The 15,440-nt window shown below is 48.3% G+C and overlaps 1 protein-coding gene across 1 annotated transcript in view; it reads left to right on the forward strand.

Annotated features, from left to right (window-relative positions):
• The window catches only part of flna (filamin A, alpha (actin binding protein 280)), a 155,670-nt gene extending 141,767 nt beyond the window's left edge, over positions 1-13,903 (forward strand). The window contains exons 36-41 of the mRNA XM_031793366.1: positions 2,393-2,508; positions 6,731-6,863; positions 7,637-7,813; positions 10,316-10,534; positions 10,700-10,897; positions 13,081-13,903. Of these exons, the coding sequence (XP_031649226.1) occupies positions 2,393-2,508; positions 6,731-6,863; positions 7,637-7,813; positions 10,316-10,534; positions 10,700-10,897; positions 13,081-13,265 (1,028 nt within the window). The 3' untranslated portion in view covers positions 13,266-13,903. The remainder of the gene's footprint in view (positions 1-2,392; positions 2,509-6,730; positions 6,864-7,636; positions 7,814-10,315; positions 10,535-10,699; positions 10,898-13,080) is intronic.
• Positions 13,904-15,440: the final 1,537 nt, after the last annotated feature.

A 15,440-nucleotide genomic window follows, 5' to 3' on the forward strand; every position in this document is an offset into this window, starting at 1 on the left:
TCTCTGTCTCCAGACCACCCTGGGGACAGGAACCCTTCCTCTCTGTCTCCAGACCACCCTGGGGACAGGAACCTTTCCTCTCTGTCTCCAGACCACCCTGGAGACAGGAACCTTTCCTCTCTGTCTCCAGACCACCCTGGGGACATGAACCCTTCCTCTCTGTCTCCAGACCACCCTGGGGACATGAACCCTTCCTCTCTGTCTCCAGACCACCCTGGGGACATGAACCCTTCCTCTCTGTCTCCAGACCACCCTGGAGACAGGAACCCTTCCTCTCTGTCTCCAGACCACCCTGGGGACAGGAACCCTTCCTCTCTGTCTCTAGACCACCCTGGGGACATGAACCCTTCCTCTCCGTCTCCAGACTACCCTGGGAGCAGGAACCCTTCCTCTCTGTCTCCAGACCACCCTGGGGACATGAACCCTTCCTCTCTGTCTCCAGACCACCCTGGGGACAGGAACCCTTCCTCTCTGTCTCCAGACCACCCTGGGAGCAGGAACCCTTCCTCTCTGTCTCCAGACCACCCTGGGGACAGGAACCCTTCCTCTCTGTTTCCAGACCACCCTGGGGACATGAACCCTTCCTCTCTGTCTCCAGACCACCCTGGAGACATGAACCCTTCCTCTCTGTCTCCAGACCACCCTGGAGACAGGAACCCTTCCTCTCTGTCTCCAGACCACCCTGGGGACAGGAACCCTTCCTCTCTGTCTCCAGACCACCCTGGAGACAGGAACCCTTCCTCTCTGTCTCCAGACCACCCTGGGGACAGGAACCCTTCCTCTCTGTCTCCAGACCACCCTGGGGACAGGAACCCTTCCTCTCTGTCTCCAGACCACCCTGGAGACAGGAACCCTTCCTCTCTGTCTCCAGACCACCCTGGGGACAGGAACCCTTCCTCTCTGTCTCCAGACCACCCTGGGGACAGGAACCCTTCCTCTCTGTCTCCAGACCACCCTGGGGACAGGAACCCTTCCTCTCTGTCTCCAGACCACCCTGGGGACAGGAACCCTTCCTCTCTGTCTCCAGACTACCCTGGGGACAGGAACCCTTCCTCTCTGTCTCCAGACCACCCTGGGGACAGGAACCCTTCCTCTCTGTCTCCAGACCACCCTGGGGACAGGAACCCTTCCTCTCTGTCTCCAGACCACCCTGGGGACATGAACCCTTCCTCTCTGTCTCCAGACCACCCTGGGGACATGAACCCTTCCTCTCTGTCTCCAGACCACCCTGGAGACAGGAACCCTTCCTCTCTGTCTCCAGACCACCCCGGGGACAGGAACCCTTCCTCTCTGTCTCTAGACCACCCTGGGGACATGAACCCTTCCTCTCCGTCTCCAGACTACCCTGGGAGCAGGAACCCTTCCTCTCTGTCTCCAGACCACCCTGGGGACATGAACCCTTCCTCTCTGTCTCCAGACCACCCTGGGGACAGGAACCCTTCCTCTCTGTCTCCAGACCACCCTGGGGACAGGAACCCTTCCTCTCTGTTTCCAGACCACCCTGGGGACATGAACCCTTCCTCTCTGTCTCCAGACCACCCTGGAGACATGAACCCTTCCTCTCTGTCTCCAGACCACCCTGGAGACAGGAACCCTTCCTCTCTGTCTCCAGACCACCCTGGGGACAGGAACCCTTCCTCTCTGTCTCCAGACCACCCTGGAGACAGGAACCCTTCCTCTCTGTCTCCAGACCACCCTGGGGACAGGAACCCTTCCTCTCTGTCTCCAGACCACCCTGGGGACAGGAACCCTTCCTCTCTGTCTCCAGACCACCCTGGAGACAGGAACCCTTCCTCTCTGTCTCCAGACCACCCTGGGGACAGGAACCCTTCCTCTCTGTCTCCAGACCACCCTGGGGACAGGAACCCTTCCTCTCTGTCTCCAGACCACCCTGGGGACAGGAACCCTTCCTCTCTGTCTCCAGACCACCCTGGGGACAGGAACCCTTCCTCTCTGTCTCCAGACTACCCTGGGGACAGGAACCCTTCCTCTCTGTCTCCAGACCACCCTGGGGACAGGAACCCTTCCTCTCTGTCTCCAGACCACCCTGGGGACAGGAACCCTTCCTCTCTGTCTCCAGACCACCCTGGGGACATGAACCCTTCCTCTCTGTCTCCAGACCACCCTGGGGACATGAACCCTTCCTCTCTGTCTCCAGACCACCCTGGGGACAGGAACCCTTCCTCTCTGTCTCCAGACCACCCTGGAGACAGGAACCCTTCCTCTCTGTCTCCAGACCACCCTGGAGACATGAACCCTTCCTCTCTGTCTCCACCTTTACATCTCACTCTAAAACTAATATTTTAAAGGTGTGTGTGTAACATTTTGTGTATATAAAGGTGTGTGTTTCTAACAGTGTGTGTATCTAACGTAGTGTGTGTGTGCGTTGCAGGAAACTATGAGGTGTCTGTCCGTTTCAACGAAGAGCACATCCCTGACAGTCCCTTCGTGGTTCCCGTGGCGTCACCCTCTGATGACGCCAGACGACTCACTGTTGCCGGTCTTCAGGTGAGACTCAGGGACACACACACACCCAGGACTACGCTACCCACAATGCAGCAGCCGGGGGAGGGGCAGAGAGGCAGGGAGATTGACACAGACAGACAGAGACAGACAGGTCAACACTTATTATATACAATTATTATAAATTAAAATAGCCCTGCTAATGATCCTATACATTACAGGACATTTACAGTATAATTACAACAACAGTAATTGGTCTGTATCTAGTCTGACCATCGCAGCAGGTTTCTGTTGAGCACAACAAGAGGTTCTCAGTGGGTTAGTGGTTAGAGGTCAGGTGTAGGGTCGCGCTGGTGCAAGGGTTTGTGGGATAGTAAAGATGTGTGTGTTTCTCGTGCCTCAATCTAAAGGCTCTCAACAGCCCCCCACCTTCCTTTTCCCTCCCCTCACTCCACCGCTCCTCCCCTTCTCTAGGTGCTAAAGGGTTAAAGAAGTTGAAATGGACGCTATCTCTCTGTCTCTCTGTCTCTCTCCTCTCTCTCTCTCTGTCTCTCTCTCTCTCTCTCTCCTCTCTTCTTTCTCTTCTCTCCCTCTCTCTCTCTCTCTTCTTTCTCTTCTCTCTCTCTATCTCTCTCTCTCACTCTTCTTTCTCTCTCTCTCTCTGTCTCTGTCTCTCTCTCTCTCTCCTTTCTCTTCTCTCTCTCTATCTTTCTCTTTCTCACTCTTCTTTCTCTTCTCTCTCACTCTTCTTTCTCTTCTCTCTCTCTCTCTCTCTCTCTCTTCTTTCTCTTCTCTCTCTCTATCTCTCTCTTTCTCACTCTTCTTTCTCTTTTCTCTCTCTCTCTCTCTCACTCTCTCTCACTTTCTGTCTCCTCTCTCTTTTCTCAATTCAATGAAGTCAAAGTGCTTTATTGGCATGGGAAAATATGTGTACACTGCTAAAACAAGTGAAATATATAATAAACAACAGTGAAATAAACTTATTTTTTTTTACAGTAAACATTACACTCCAAATTAATAAAGTAATTTGTCTATATACAGTTTTGTGCAGAGTACAAAAGGGAAAATACATCAACATAAATATGGGTTGTATTTACAATGGTGTTTGTTTGGGTTAACTGGTCTAGGAACAGTGGGTTAACTGGTCTAGGAACAGTGGGTTAACTGGTCTAGGAACAGTGGGTTAACTGGTCTAGGAACAGTGGGTTAACTGGTCTGGGAACAGTGGGTTAACTGGTCTAGGAACAGTGGGTTAACTGGTCTAGGAACAGTGGGTTAACTGGTCTAGGAACAGTGGGTTAACTGGTCTAGGAACAGTGGGTTAACTGGTCTAGGAACAGTGGGTTAACTGGTCTGGGAACAGTGGGTTAACTGGTCTAGGAACAGTGGGTTAACTGGTCTAGGAACAGTGGGTTAACTGGTCTAGGAACAGTGGGTTAACTGGTCTAGGAACATTGGGTTAACTGGTCTAGGAACAGTGGGTTAACTGGTCTAGGAACAGTGGGGTTAACTGGTCTAGGAACAGTGGGTTAACTGGCCTAGGAACAGTGGGTTAACTGGTCTAGGAACAGTGGGTTAACTGGTCTAGGAACAGTGGGTTAACTGGTCTAGGAACAGTGGGTTAACTGGTCTAGGAACAGTGGGTTAACTGGTCTAGGAACAGTGGGTTAACTGGTCTAGGAACAGTGGGTTAACTGGTCTAGGAACAGTGGGTTAACTGGTCTAGGAACAGTGGGTTAACTGGTCTAGGAACAGTGGGTTAACTGGTCTAGGAACAGTGGGTTAACTGGTCTAGGAACAGTGGGTTAACTGGTCTAGGAACAGTGGGTTAACTGGTCTAGGAAACAGTGGGTTAACTGGTCTAGGAACAGTGGGTTAACTGGTCTAGGAACAGTGGGTTAACTGGTCTAGGAACGTGGTTAACTGGCCTTGGAACAGTGGGTTAACTGGTCTAGGAACAGTGGGTTAACTGGTCTAGGAACAGTGGGTTAACTGGTCTAGGAACAGTGGGTTAACTGGTCCTAGGAACAGTGGGTTAACTGGTCTAGGAACAGTGGGTTAACTGGTCTAGGAACAGTGGGTTACCTGGTCTAGGAACAGTGGGTTAACTGGTCTAGGAACAGTGGGTTAACTGGTCTAGGAACAGTGGGTTAACTGGTCTAGGAACAGTGGGTTAACTGGTCTAGGAACAGTGGGTTAACTGGTCTAGGAACAGTGGGTTAACTGGTCTAGGAACAGTGGGTTAACTGGTCTAGGAACAGTGGGTTACCTGGTCTAGGAACAGTGGGTTAACTGGTCTAGGAACAGTGGGTTAACTGGTCTAGAAACAGTGGGTTAACTGGTCTAGGAACAGTGGGTTAACTGGTCTAGGAACAGTGGGTTAACTGGTCTAGGAACAGGGGTTAACTGGTCTAGGAACAGTGGGTTAACTGGTCTAGGAACAGTGGGTTAACTGGTCTGGGAACAGTGGGTTAACTGGTCTAGGAACAGTGGGTTAACTGGTCTAGGAACAGTGGGTTAACTGGTCTAGGAACAGTGGGTTAACTGGTCTAGGAACAGTGGGTTAACTGGTCTAGGAACAGTGGGTTAACTGCCCTGTTCAGGGGCAGAACCACAGATTTTTACCTTGTCAGCTCGGGGATTCGATCCAGCATAGAAGGCCCTTCTTGCCTTGTCTCTCAGATCGTTCACAGCTTTGTGGAAGTTACTTGTGGCGCTGATGTTTATGCCGAGGTATGCCTAGTTTTTTGTGTGCTCTAGGGCAACGGTGTCTAGATGGAATTTGTATTTGTGGTTCTGGCAACTGGACCTTTTTTGGAACACCATTATGTCTTACTAAGATTTACTGTCATGGCCCAGATCTGACAGAATCTGTGCAGAAGATCTAGGTGCTGCTGTAGGCCCTCCTTGGTTGGGGCTTCTCTCTCTCTCAATTATATTTAAAGGGCTTTATTGGCATGGGAAACATGTGCAGACATTTCCAAAGCAACTAAACTAAAGTAAAATGCACAGTAAGCATCTAGTTGATGTGTAGTTTGCCAAGTTGTGTAGTTTGCCTAGTTGTGTAGTTTGCCTAGTTGTGTAGTTGTCTAGTTGTCTGTTTCTTGTTTAGTTGTTGTTATTTGTCTAGTTGTGTAGTTGTCTAGTTGTCTGTTTCTTGTTTAGTTGTTGTTATTTGTCTAGTTGTGTAGTTGTCTAGTTGTCTGTTTCTTGTTTAGTTGTTATTTGTCTAGTTGTGTAGTTGTCTAGTTGTCTGTTTCTTGTTTAGTTGTTGTTATTTGTCTAGTTGTGTAGTTGTCTAGTTGTCTGTTTCTTGTTTAGTTGTTGTTATTTGTCTAGTTGTGTAGTTGTCTAGTTGTCTGTTTCTTGTTTAGTTGTTGTTATTTGTCTAGTTGTGTAGTTGTGTAGTTGTCTGTTTCTTGTTTAGTTGTTGTTATTTGTCTAGTTGTGTAGTTGTCTAGTTGTCTGTTTCTTGTTTAGTTGTTGTTATTTGTCTAGTTGTGTAGTTGTCTAGTTGTCTGTTTCTTGTTTAGTTGTTGTTATTTGTCTAGTTGTGTAGTTGGTGTCTATTTGTGTAGATGTTGTCTAGTTGTCTAATTGTGATCTAGTTGTTGTCTGGTAGTTGTCTAGTTGCTGGGGTGCTGTCTAGTATTTGTGTGATTGTTGTGTAGTTGTTGTGTGGTTGTTGTTGTCTAGCTGTTGTGTAGTTGTTGTTGTGTAGGTACGTAGTTGTTGTGTAATTTTGTGTAGTTGTCTGATTGTTGTGTAGTTGTTTAGTGTTTATGTAGTTGCTGTCTAGTATTTGTGTGGTTGTTGTGTAGTTGTGTGGTTGGTGTGTAGTTGTGTAGTTGTTGTTGCCTAGCTGTTGTGTAGTTGTTGTTGTGTAGTTGTTGCTGTCTAGTTGTTGTGTAGATGTCCATTATGTGTGTAGTTGTTGTCCAGTTGTTGTCTAGTATTTGTGTAGTTGTCTAGTTGTTGTGTGGTTGTTGTGTAGTTGTTGCCTAGCTGTTCTGAAGTTGTCGTGTAGTTGTCGTGTAGTTGTCGTGTAGTTGTTGTGTAGTTGTTGTGTAGCTGTTGTGTGGTTGCTATGAGGTTGTGTAGTTGTTGTTGTCTAGCTGTTGTGTAGTTATTGTTGTCTAGCTGTTGTGTAGTTATTGTTGTCTAGTTGTTGTGTAGATGTCCAGTGTGTGTAGTTGTTGTCTAGCTGTTGTGTAGTTGTTGTTGTGTAGTTGTTTAGTTGTGTTGATCGTGAGTTGTATCTGAGCAGGAGTTCGGGTTGAAGGTCAATCACCCAGCATCCTTTGCTGTGAGCCTGAACGGAGCGAAGGGACAGATTGACGCTAAAGTCCACAGCCCCTCCGGAGCCCTGGAGGGCTGCTGTGTTACTGAGCTAGACCAAGGTAACTACTACCACACAATACTACACTATACTGTGTTACTGAGCTAGACCAAGGTAACTACTACCACACAATACTACAATATACTGTGTTACTGAGCTAGACCAAGGTAACTACTACCACACAATACTACACTATACTGTGTTACTGAGCTAGACCAAGGTAACTACTACCACACAATTTTACAATATACTGTGTTACTGAGCTAGACCAAGGTAACTACTACCACACAATACTACACTATACTGTGTTACTGAGCTAGACCAAGGTAACTACTACCACACAATTTTACAATATACTGTGTTACTGAGCTAGACCAAGGTAACTACTACCACACAATACTACACTATACTGTGTTACTGAGCTAGACCAAGGTAACTACTACCACACAATACTACAATATACTGTGTTACTGAGCTAGACCAAGGTAACTACTACCACACAATACTACAATATACTGTGTTACTGAGCTAGACCAAGGTAACTACTACCACACAATACTACAATATACTACAGAATACTATACTTTACTATACTACACGGTGTTACTGAGCTAGTCAAGGTAACTACACTACACAATACTACAATATACTACACAATACTACTTTGATCCAGATAGGAACAGCAAGTACACACTACACTCTAATAAACTACTACACAGTTGGTCTGTTAGAGAGATAGAGCACAGTCACCATGGACACCAGACTGAGTTTAAACATACTTTGACAACAGATGTATAATTGATTTCCCTCCCATCCCACTCTCCTCTCCTCCAGATAAATATGCTGTGATGTTCATTCCCAGAGAGAACGGTCTGTATCTGATCGATGTGAAGTTCAACGACAGCCACATCCCTGACAGTCCTTTCCAAATCAGAGTTGGGGAGACGGGACAGGCTGGAGACCCAGGCAGGGTGACCGCATACGGAGCTGGGTTAGAGGGAGGAACCACTGGTAACTAACACCTTACTGTTGTAGAAATCCTAAATAAGGCAGCTATTAGCTAAATCAGTGATAGTGTGAAAAGATATTCAGACCCCTTGACTTTTTCCACATTTTGTTAAGTTACAGCCTTATTCTAAAAATGTACTATATAAATCAACAATCTACACACAATACCCCATATTGACAAATCAAAAACTGGTTTATAGACATTTCTGGGGGTTTTTAAATAAAAAACAGAAATACCTTATTTCCATCAGTATTCAGACCCCTTTGATATGAGACTCATTGAGCTCAGGTGCATCCTGTTTCCATTGATCATCCTTGAGATGTTTCTACAACTTGATTGGAGTCCACCTGTGGTAAATTCAATTGATTGGACATGATTTGGAAAGGCACACACCTGATAAGGTCCCACAGTTGACAGGTGCATGTCAGAGCAAAAACCAAGCCACGAGGTTGAAGGAATTGTCCGTAGCGCTCCGAGACAGGATTGTGTCGAGGCACAGATCTGGGGAAGGGTACCAAAACATTTCTGCAGCATTGAAGGTCCCCAAGAACACAGTGGCCTCATAATTCTTTTTTTAATATAGTTTTAAATTTTATTAATCTTCTTTTTTTTTACCCCCTTTCTCCCCAATTCCGTGGTATCCAATTGGTAGTTAGTCTTGTCCAATCAGTGCAACTCCTGTACGGACTCGGGAGAGGCGAGAGCCATGCATCCTCCAAAACACAACCCAGCCAAGCCGCCCTGCCGCTTAACCCAGAAGCCAGCTGCACCAATGTGTCGGAGAAAACACCATACACCTGGAGACTGTGTCAGTGTGCATTGCGCCCGGTCCGCCACAGGAGCTGCTAGTGCACAATGTTACAAGAACATCCGTGCCGGCCGAACCCTCACCTAACCTGGAGGACACTGGGTCTCCCGGTTGCTGCCGGCTGCAACAGAGCATGGACTCGAACCAGGATCTCTAGTGGCACAGCTAGCACTATGATGAACCACTCGGGAGGCCACTCCTTCATTTTTAAATGGAAGAAATTTGGAACCACCCAGAGCTGGCGGCCCAGTCAAACTGAGCAATCGGGGGAGAAGGGCCTTGATTAGGGAGGTGACCAAGAATCTGGTGGTCACTCTGACAGAGATTTGGAGTACCTATGTGGAGATGGGAGAACCTTCCAGAAGGACAACCATCTCTGCAGCACTCCACCAATCAGGCCTTTTATGGTAGAGTGGCCAGACGGAAACCACTCCTCAGTAAAAGGCACATGACAGCCCACTTGGAGTTTGCCAAAAGGCACCTAAAGACTCTCAGATCATGAGAAACAAGATTATCTGGTCTGATGAAACCAAGATTGAACTCTTTGGCCTGAATGCCATGTGTCACATCTGGAGAAAACCTGGCACCATCCTTACGGTGAAGCATGGTGGTGGCGGCATCTTGTTGTGGGTATGTTTTTCAGCTGCAGGGACTGGGAGACTAGTCAGGATCAAGGCAAAGATGAGTGTAGCAAAGTACAGAGAGATCCTTGATGAAAACCTGTTCAAGAGCGCTCAGGACCTCAGACTGGGGCGAAGGTTCACCTTCTAACAGGACAATGACCCTAAGCACACAGCCAAGATGCAGTGTGGCTTCGGGACAAGTCTCTGAATATCCTTGAGTGGCCCAACCAGAGCCTGGATTTGAACCTCAAATCAAATCAAATTTTATCTGTCACATGCGCCGAGTACAACTTTCACCTTACAGTGAAAGGCTGAGTACAACAGGTGTAGACCTCAGTGAAATGCAGACTGACCAGCCCTTCACCAACAGGTGTAGACCTCACAGTGAAATGCTGACTGACCAGCCCTTAACCAACCGGTGTAGACCTCGCAGTGAAATGCTGACTGACCAGCCCTTAACCAACAGGTGTAGACCTCACAGTGAAATGCTGACTGACCAGCCCTTAACCAACAGGTGTAGACCTCACAGTGAAATGCTGACTGACCAGCCCTTAACCAACAGGTGTAGACCTCACAGTGAAATGCTGACTGACCAGCCCTTAACCAACAGGTGTAGACCTCACAGTGAAATGCTGACTGACCAGCCCTTAACCAACAGGTGTAGACCTCACAGTGAAATGCTGACTGACCAGCCCTTCACCAACAGGTGTAGACCTCACAGTGAAATGCTGACTGACCAGCCCTTCACCAACAGGTGTAGACCTCACAGTGAAATGCTGACTGACCAGCCCTTCACCAACAGGTGTAGACCTCACAGTGAAATGCTGACTGACCAGCCCTTAACCAACAGGTGTAGACCTCAGTGAAATGCTGACTGACCAGCCCTTAACCAACAGGTGTAGACCTCACAGTGAAATGCGGTGTATAGAGTGATAATTAGAGTGATTCACTCTAGTTCCGCCCCTGACTATATGTGCTGGTTGAACCCACTGACTGAAAGTTTCTCTGAATAAACGTGTCTGCTACATGACCAAAATAGAATGTAAAACATATCTCTGTCCTTCTCTCTGTAGGTACAGCCTGTGAGTTCGTGGTTAACACCAGTACAGCAGGACCCGGGGCCCTGGCTGTGACCATCGACGGCCCCTCCAAGGGGAAGGTGGACTGTGTTGAGTGTCCGGAGGGTTACAAGGTGACCTACACCCCCATGGCTCCAGGAAACTACTTCATCTCCATCAGATACGGAGGACCTTATCACATCGTAGGATCCCCCTTCAAGGCCAAGATCACTGGTGAGGGACCTGGACAGTGGACAGATACGCACATATACCGACCCCTCAATCTAACCTTTCTCTCTCTAACCCCCATCTCTCTCTCTAACCCCCCCCTCTCTCTCCCTCTTTCTCTCTCTAACCCCCATCTCCCTCCCACTCTCTCCCTGTTTGTCTCTCTTCCAGGCTCCAAGCGGGTCAGTAGCCATAGCAACCATGAGACGTCCAGCGTCATGGTCGATGCCATGACTCGCCATGTCAGCTACTCCCACCAGGGAGCTCCCAGCCAATCGGACGCCAGCGGTGTGACAGCCAAGGGGCTCGGCCTATCAAAGGGCTTTATCGACCAGAAGAACAACTTCAGCGTCGACTGCAGCAAAGCAGGTGTGTGTTTAGTCTGTGGTATCTGACCCTCTAGCTCTCTCAGGTTACAGTGTGTTTAGTCTGTGGTATCTGACCCTCTAGCTCTCTGGTGTGTGTTTAGTCTGTGGTATCTGACCCTCTAGCTCTCTCAGGTTACAGTGTTTAGTCTCTGCTGTGTGTGTTTAGTCTCTGCTGTGTGTGTTTAGTCTCTGTGTGTGTTTAGTCTCTGCTGTGTGTGTTTAGTCTCTGCTGTGTGTGTTTAGTCTCTGCTGTGTGTGTTTAGTCTTCTGGTGTGTGTTTAGTCTCTGCTGTGTGTGTTTAGTCTTCTGCTGTGTGTTTAGTCTTCTGCTGTGTGTTTAGTCTTCTGCTGTGTGTTTAGTCTTCTGCTGTGTGTTTAGTCTTCTGCTGTGTGTGTTTAGTCTCTGGTGTGTGTTTAGTCTCTGCTGTGTGTTTAGTCTCTGCTGTGTGTGTTTAGTCTCTGCTGTGTGTGTTTAGTCTCTGCTGTGTGTGTTTAGTCTCTGCTGTGTGTGTTTAGTCTTTGCTGTGTGTGTTTAGTCTCTGCTGTGTGTGTTTAGTCTCTGCTGTGTGTGTTTAGTCTCTGCTGTGTGTGTTTAGTCTCTGCTGTGTGTGTTTAGTCTTTGCTGTGTGTGTTTAGTCTCTGCTGTGTGTGTTTAGTCTCTGCTGTGTGTGTTTAGTCTCTGCTGTGTGTGTTTAGTCTCTGCTGTGTGTGTTTAGTCTCTGCTGTGTGTGTTTAGTCTCTGCTGTGTGTGTTTAGTCTTCTGCTGTGTGTTTAGTCTTCTGCTGTGTGTGTTTAGTCTCTGGTGTGTGTTTAGTCTCTGGTGTGTGTTTAGTCTCTGCTGTGTTAGTCTCTGCTGTGTGTTTAGTCTCTGTGTGTGTTTAGTCTCTGTGTGTGTTTAGTCTCTGCTGTGTGTGTTTAGTCTTTGCTGTGTGTGTTTAGTCTTTGCTGTGTGTGTTTAGTCTCTGCTGTGTGTGTTTAGTCTCTGCTGTGTGTGTTTAGTCTCTGGTGTGTGTTTAGTCTTCTGCTGTGTGTTTAGTCTTCTGCTGTGTGTTTAGTCTCTGGTGTGTGTGTTTAGTCTCTGCTGTGTGTGTGTTTAGTCTCTGGTGTGTGTGTGAGTATTCTATCCTGTTTAAAAGACAGGTTAATATATGGAGTGTTGCAAGGTTCAATCACAGGGAAGACAAGAGAAATCTGATGGGATGTCAGCTGGCAACCGTAGAGCTTTGACAATTAATATCTCAGGACGTTGTGTCCAGCTAACTCTACCAACTGCCATTGTGTCTTGCTATCTATAACTCTACCCACTACCATTGTGTCCTACTATCTATAACCCTACCCACTACCATTGTGTCCTACTATCTATAACCCTACCCACTGCCATTGTGTCCTGCTATCTCTAACTCTACCCACTGCCATTGTGTCCTACTATCTCTAACTCTACCCACTGCCATTGTGTTTTACTATCTCTAACCCTGCCATTGTGTCCTACTATCTCTAACCCTACCCACTGCCATTGTGTCCTACTATCTCTAACCCTACCCACTACCATTGTGTCCTACTATCTCTAACTCTACCCACTGCCATTGTGTCCTACTATCTCTAACTCTACCCACTACCATTGTGTCCTACTATCTATAACTCTACCCACTGCCATTGTGTCCTACTATCTCTAACTCTACCCACTGCCATTGTGTTTTACTATCTCTAACCCTGCCATTGTGTCCTACTATCTCTAACCCTACCCACTGCCATTGTGTCCTACTATCTCTAACCCTACCCACTACCATTGTGTCCTACTATCTCTAACTCTACCCACTGCCATTGTGTCCTACTATCTCTAACTCTACCCACTACCATTGTGTCCTACTATCTATAACTCTACCCACTACCATTGTGTCCTACTATCTCTAACTCCTACTGTCATTGTGTCCTACTATCTCTAACCCTACCCACTGCCATTGTGTCCTACTATCTCTAACCCTTTCTACTGCCATTGTGTCCTACTATCTCTAACCCTTCCTACTGCCATTGTGTCCTACTATCTCTAACCCTTCCTACTGTCATTGTGTCTTTGAGCAATGCAAATGGAGAAATAAACATCTATTATTTTCAATTTTTCTCTTGGTGATTGTTGACGGGCCCAGGGTTAGGGTCAGTGTGTGTATTAACACCGTCCTCCCTCCAGGTCGTAACATGCTGTTGGTGGGTGTGGACGGGCCCAGGGTTCCCTGTGAGGAAGTTCTAGTGAAGCATCTTGGGAACCGTGTCTATAACGTCAGCTACCAGCTCAAGGAGAAGGGAGAGTACATCCTGGTAGTGAAGTGGGGAGAACAACACATCCCTGGGAGCCCCTACCACATCACTGTTTAGACCAATCAGATTATACCACATCACTGTTTAGACCAATCAGATTCTACCACATCACTGTTTAGACCAATCAGATTCTACCACATCACTGTTTAGACCAATCAGATTCTACCACATCACTGTTTAGACCAATCAGATTCTACCACATCACTGTTTAGACCAATCAGATTCTACCACATCACTGTCTTCACCAGGGTTCCCCAAATGTCGGCACGGTAATTTTATTTCAAAGTTTTCTGAACAATATATAAATAAATGTTAAATGTTTTATTGTTGAACATAAAAGACTAAAAACACAATTTAAAAAAAATAAACACTCACGGGTCATTTTTGGCATGCGTGTTGTCAACTCCTGGTCTAGACCAATCAGATTGCTGAATTCAGAATCCTCAAAACTAGCACTTTGTCTAGACCAATCAGAGGGTCCCAAGTCACTGTCTAACCAATCAGCGATTACAACCTTCCAAACTCATACAACATAACCCAAACCAACCAATAATGCATAAACACTGAATATCCCTCTCTTCATCCTTCTGTCCTCCATCCCCATCATTCCTCTATCCTCCCTCCCCATCATCCTTCTATCCTTCCTCCCCATTGTTCCTCTATCCTCCCTCCCCATCATCCCTCTATCCTTCCTCCCCATCGTTCCTCTCTTCATCCCTCTATCCTCCCTCCCCATCATTCCTCTCTTCATCCCCCTGTCCTCCCTCCCATCATTCCTCTATTCAACCCTCTGTCCTCCCTCCCCATCATTCCTCTCTTCAACCCTCTGTGCTCCCTCCCATCATTCCTCTCTTCAACCCTGTCCTCCCTCCCCATCATTCCTCTCTTCATCCCTCTGTCCTCCCTCCCCATCATCCCTCTATCCTCCCTCCCCATCATTCCTCTCTTCATCCCTCTATCCTCCCTCCCCATCATTCCTCTCTTCAAACCCTGTCCTCCCTCCCCATCATTCCTCTCTTCATCCCTCTGTCCTCCCTCCCCATCATCCCTCTATCCTCCCTCCCCATCATTCCTCTCTTCATCCCTCTATCCTCCCTCCCCATCATTCCTCTCTTCAGCCCTCTGTCCTCCCTCCCCATCATTCCTCTCTTCATCCCTCTATCCTCCCTCCCCATCATCCCTCTATCCTCTCTCCCCATCATTCCTCTCTTCAACCCTCTGTCCTCCCTCCCAATCATTCCTCTCTTCATCCCTCTGTCCTCTCTCCCCATCATTCCTCTCTTCCTCCCTCCCCATCATCCCTCTGTCCTCCCTCCCCATCATTCCTCCCTCCCCATCATTCCTCCCTCCCCATCATCCCTCTGTCCTCCCTCCCCATCATCCCTCTGTCCTCCCTCCCCATCATCCCTCTGTCCTCCCTCCCCATCATTCCTCTCTTCCTCCCTCTGTCCTCCCGCCCCATCATTCCTCTCTTCCTCCCTCTGTCCTCCCGCCCCATCATTCCTCTCTTCCTCCCTCTGTCCTCCCGCCCCATCATTCCTCTCTTCCTCCCTCTGTCCTCCCGCCCCCATCATTCCTCTCTTCCTCCCTCTGTCCTCCCGCCCCATCATTCCTCTCTTCCTCTATCCTCCCTCTGTCCTCCCTCCCCTTCCTCCCTCTGTCCTCCCTCTGTCCTCCCTCCCCTTCCTCCCTCTGTCCTCCCTCCCCTTCCTCCCTCTATCCTCCCTCTATCCTCCCTCTATCCTCCCTCCCCTTCCTCCCTCTATCCTTCCTCCCTCTATCTTCCCTCTATCCTTCCTCCCTCTATCCTCCCTCTATCCTCCCTCTATCCTCCCTCCCTCTATCCTCCCTCTGTCCTCCCTCCCTCTTTCCTCCCTCCCTCTATCCTCCCTCCCTCTATCCTCCCTCCCTCTATCCTCCCTCTATCCTCCCTCCCTCTATCCTCCCCTTCCTCCCTCTATCCTCCCTCCCTCTATCCTCCCTCTATCCTCCCTCTATCCCCCTCTATCCTCCCTCTATCCTCCTCTGTCCCTCTATCCTCCCTCTATCCTCCCTCTATCCTCCCTCTGTCCTCCCTCTATCCTCCCTCTATCCTCCCTCTATCTCCCTCTGTCCTCCCTCCCTTCCTCCCTCTATCCTCCCTCTGTCCTCCCTCCCCTTCCTCCCTCTATCCTCCCTCTGTCCTCCCTCCCCTTCCTCCCTCTATCCTCCCTCTGTCCTCCCTCCCCTTCC

Source organism: Oncorhynchus kisutch, linkage group LG17 (assembly GCF_002021735.2).
Source record: "Oncorhynchus kisutch isolate 150728-3 linkage group LG17, Okis_V2, whole genome shotgun sequence".
NCBI lineage: Eukaryota > Metazoa > Chordata > Actinopteri > Salmoniformes > Salmonidae > Oncorhynchus > Oncorhynchus kisutch.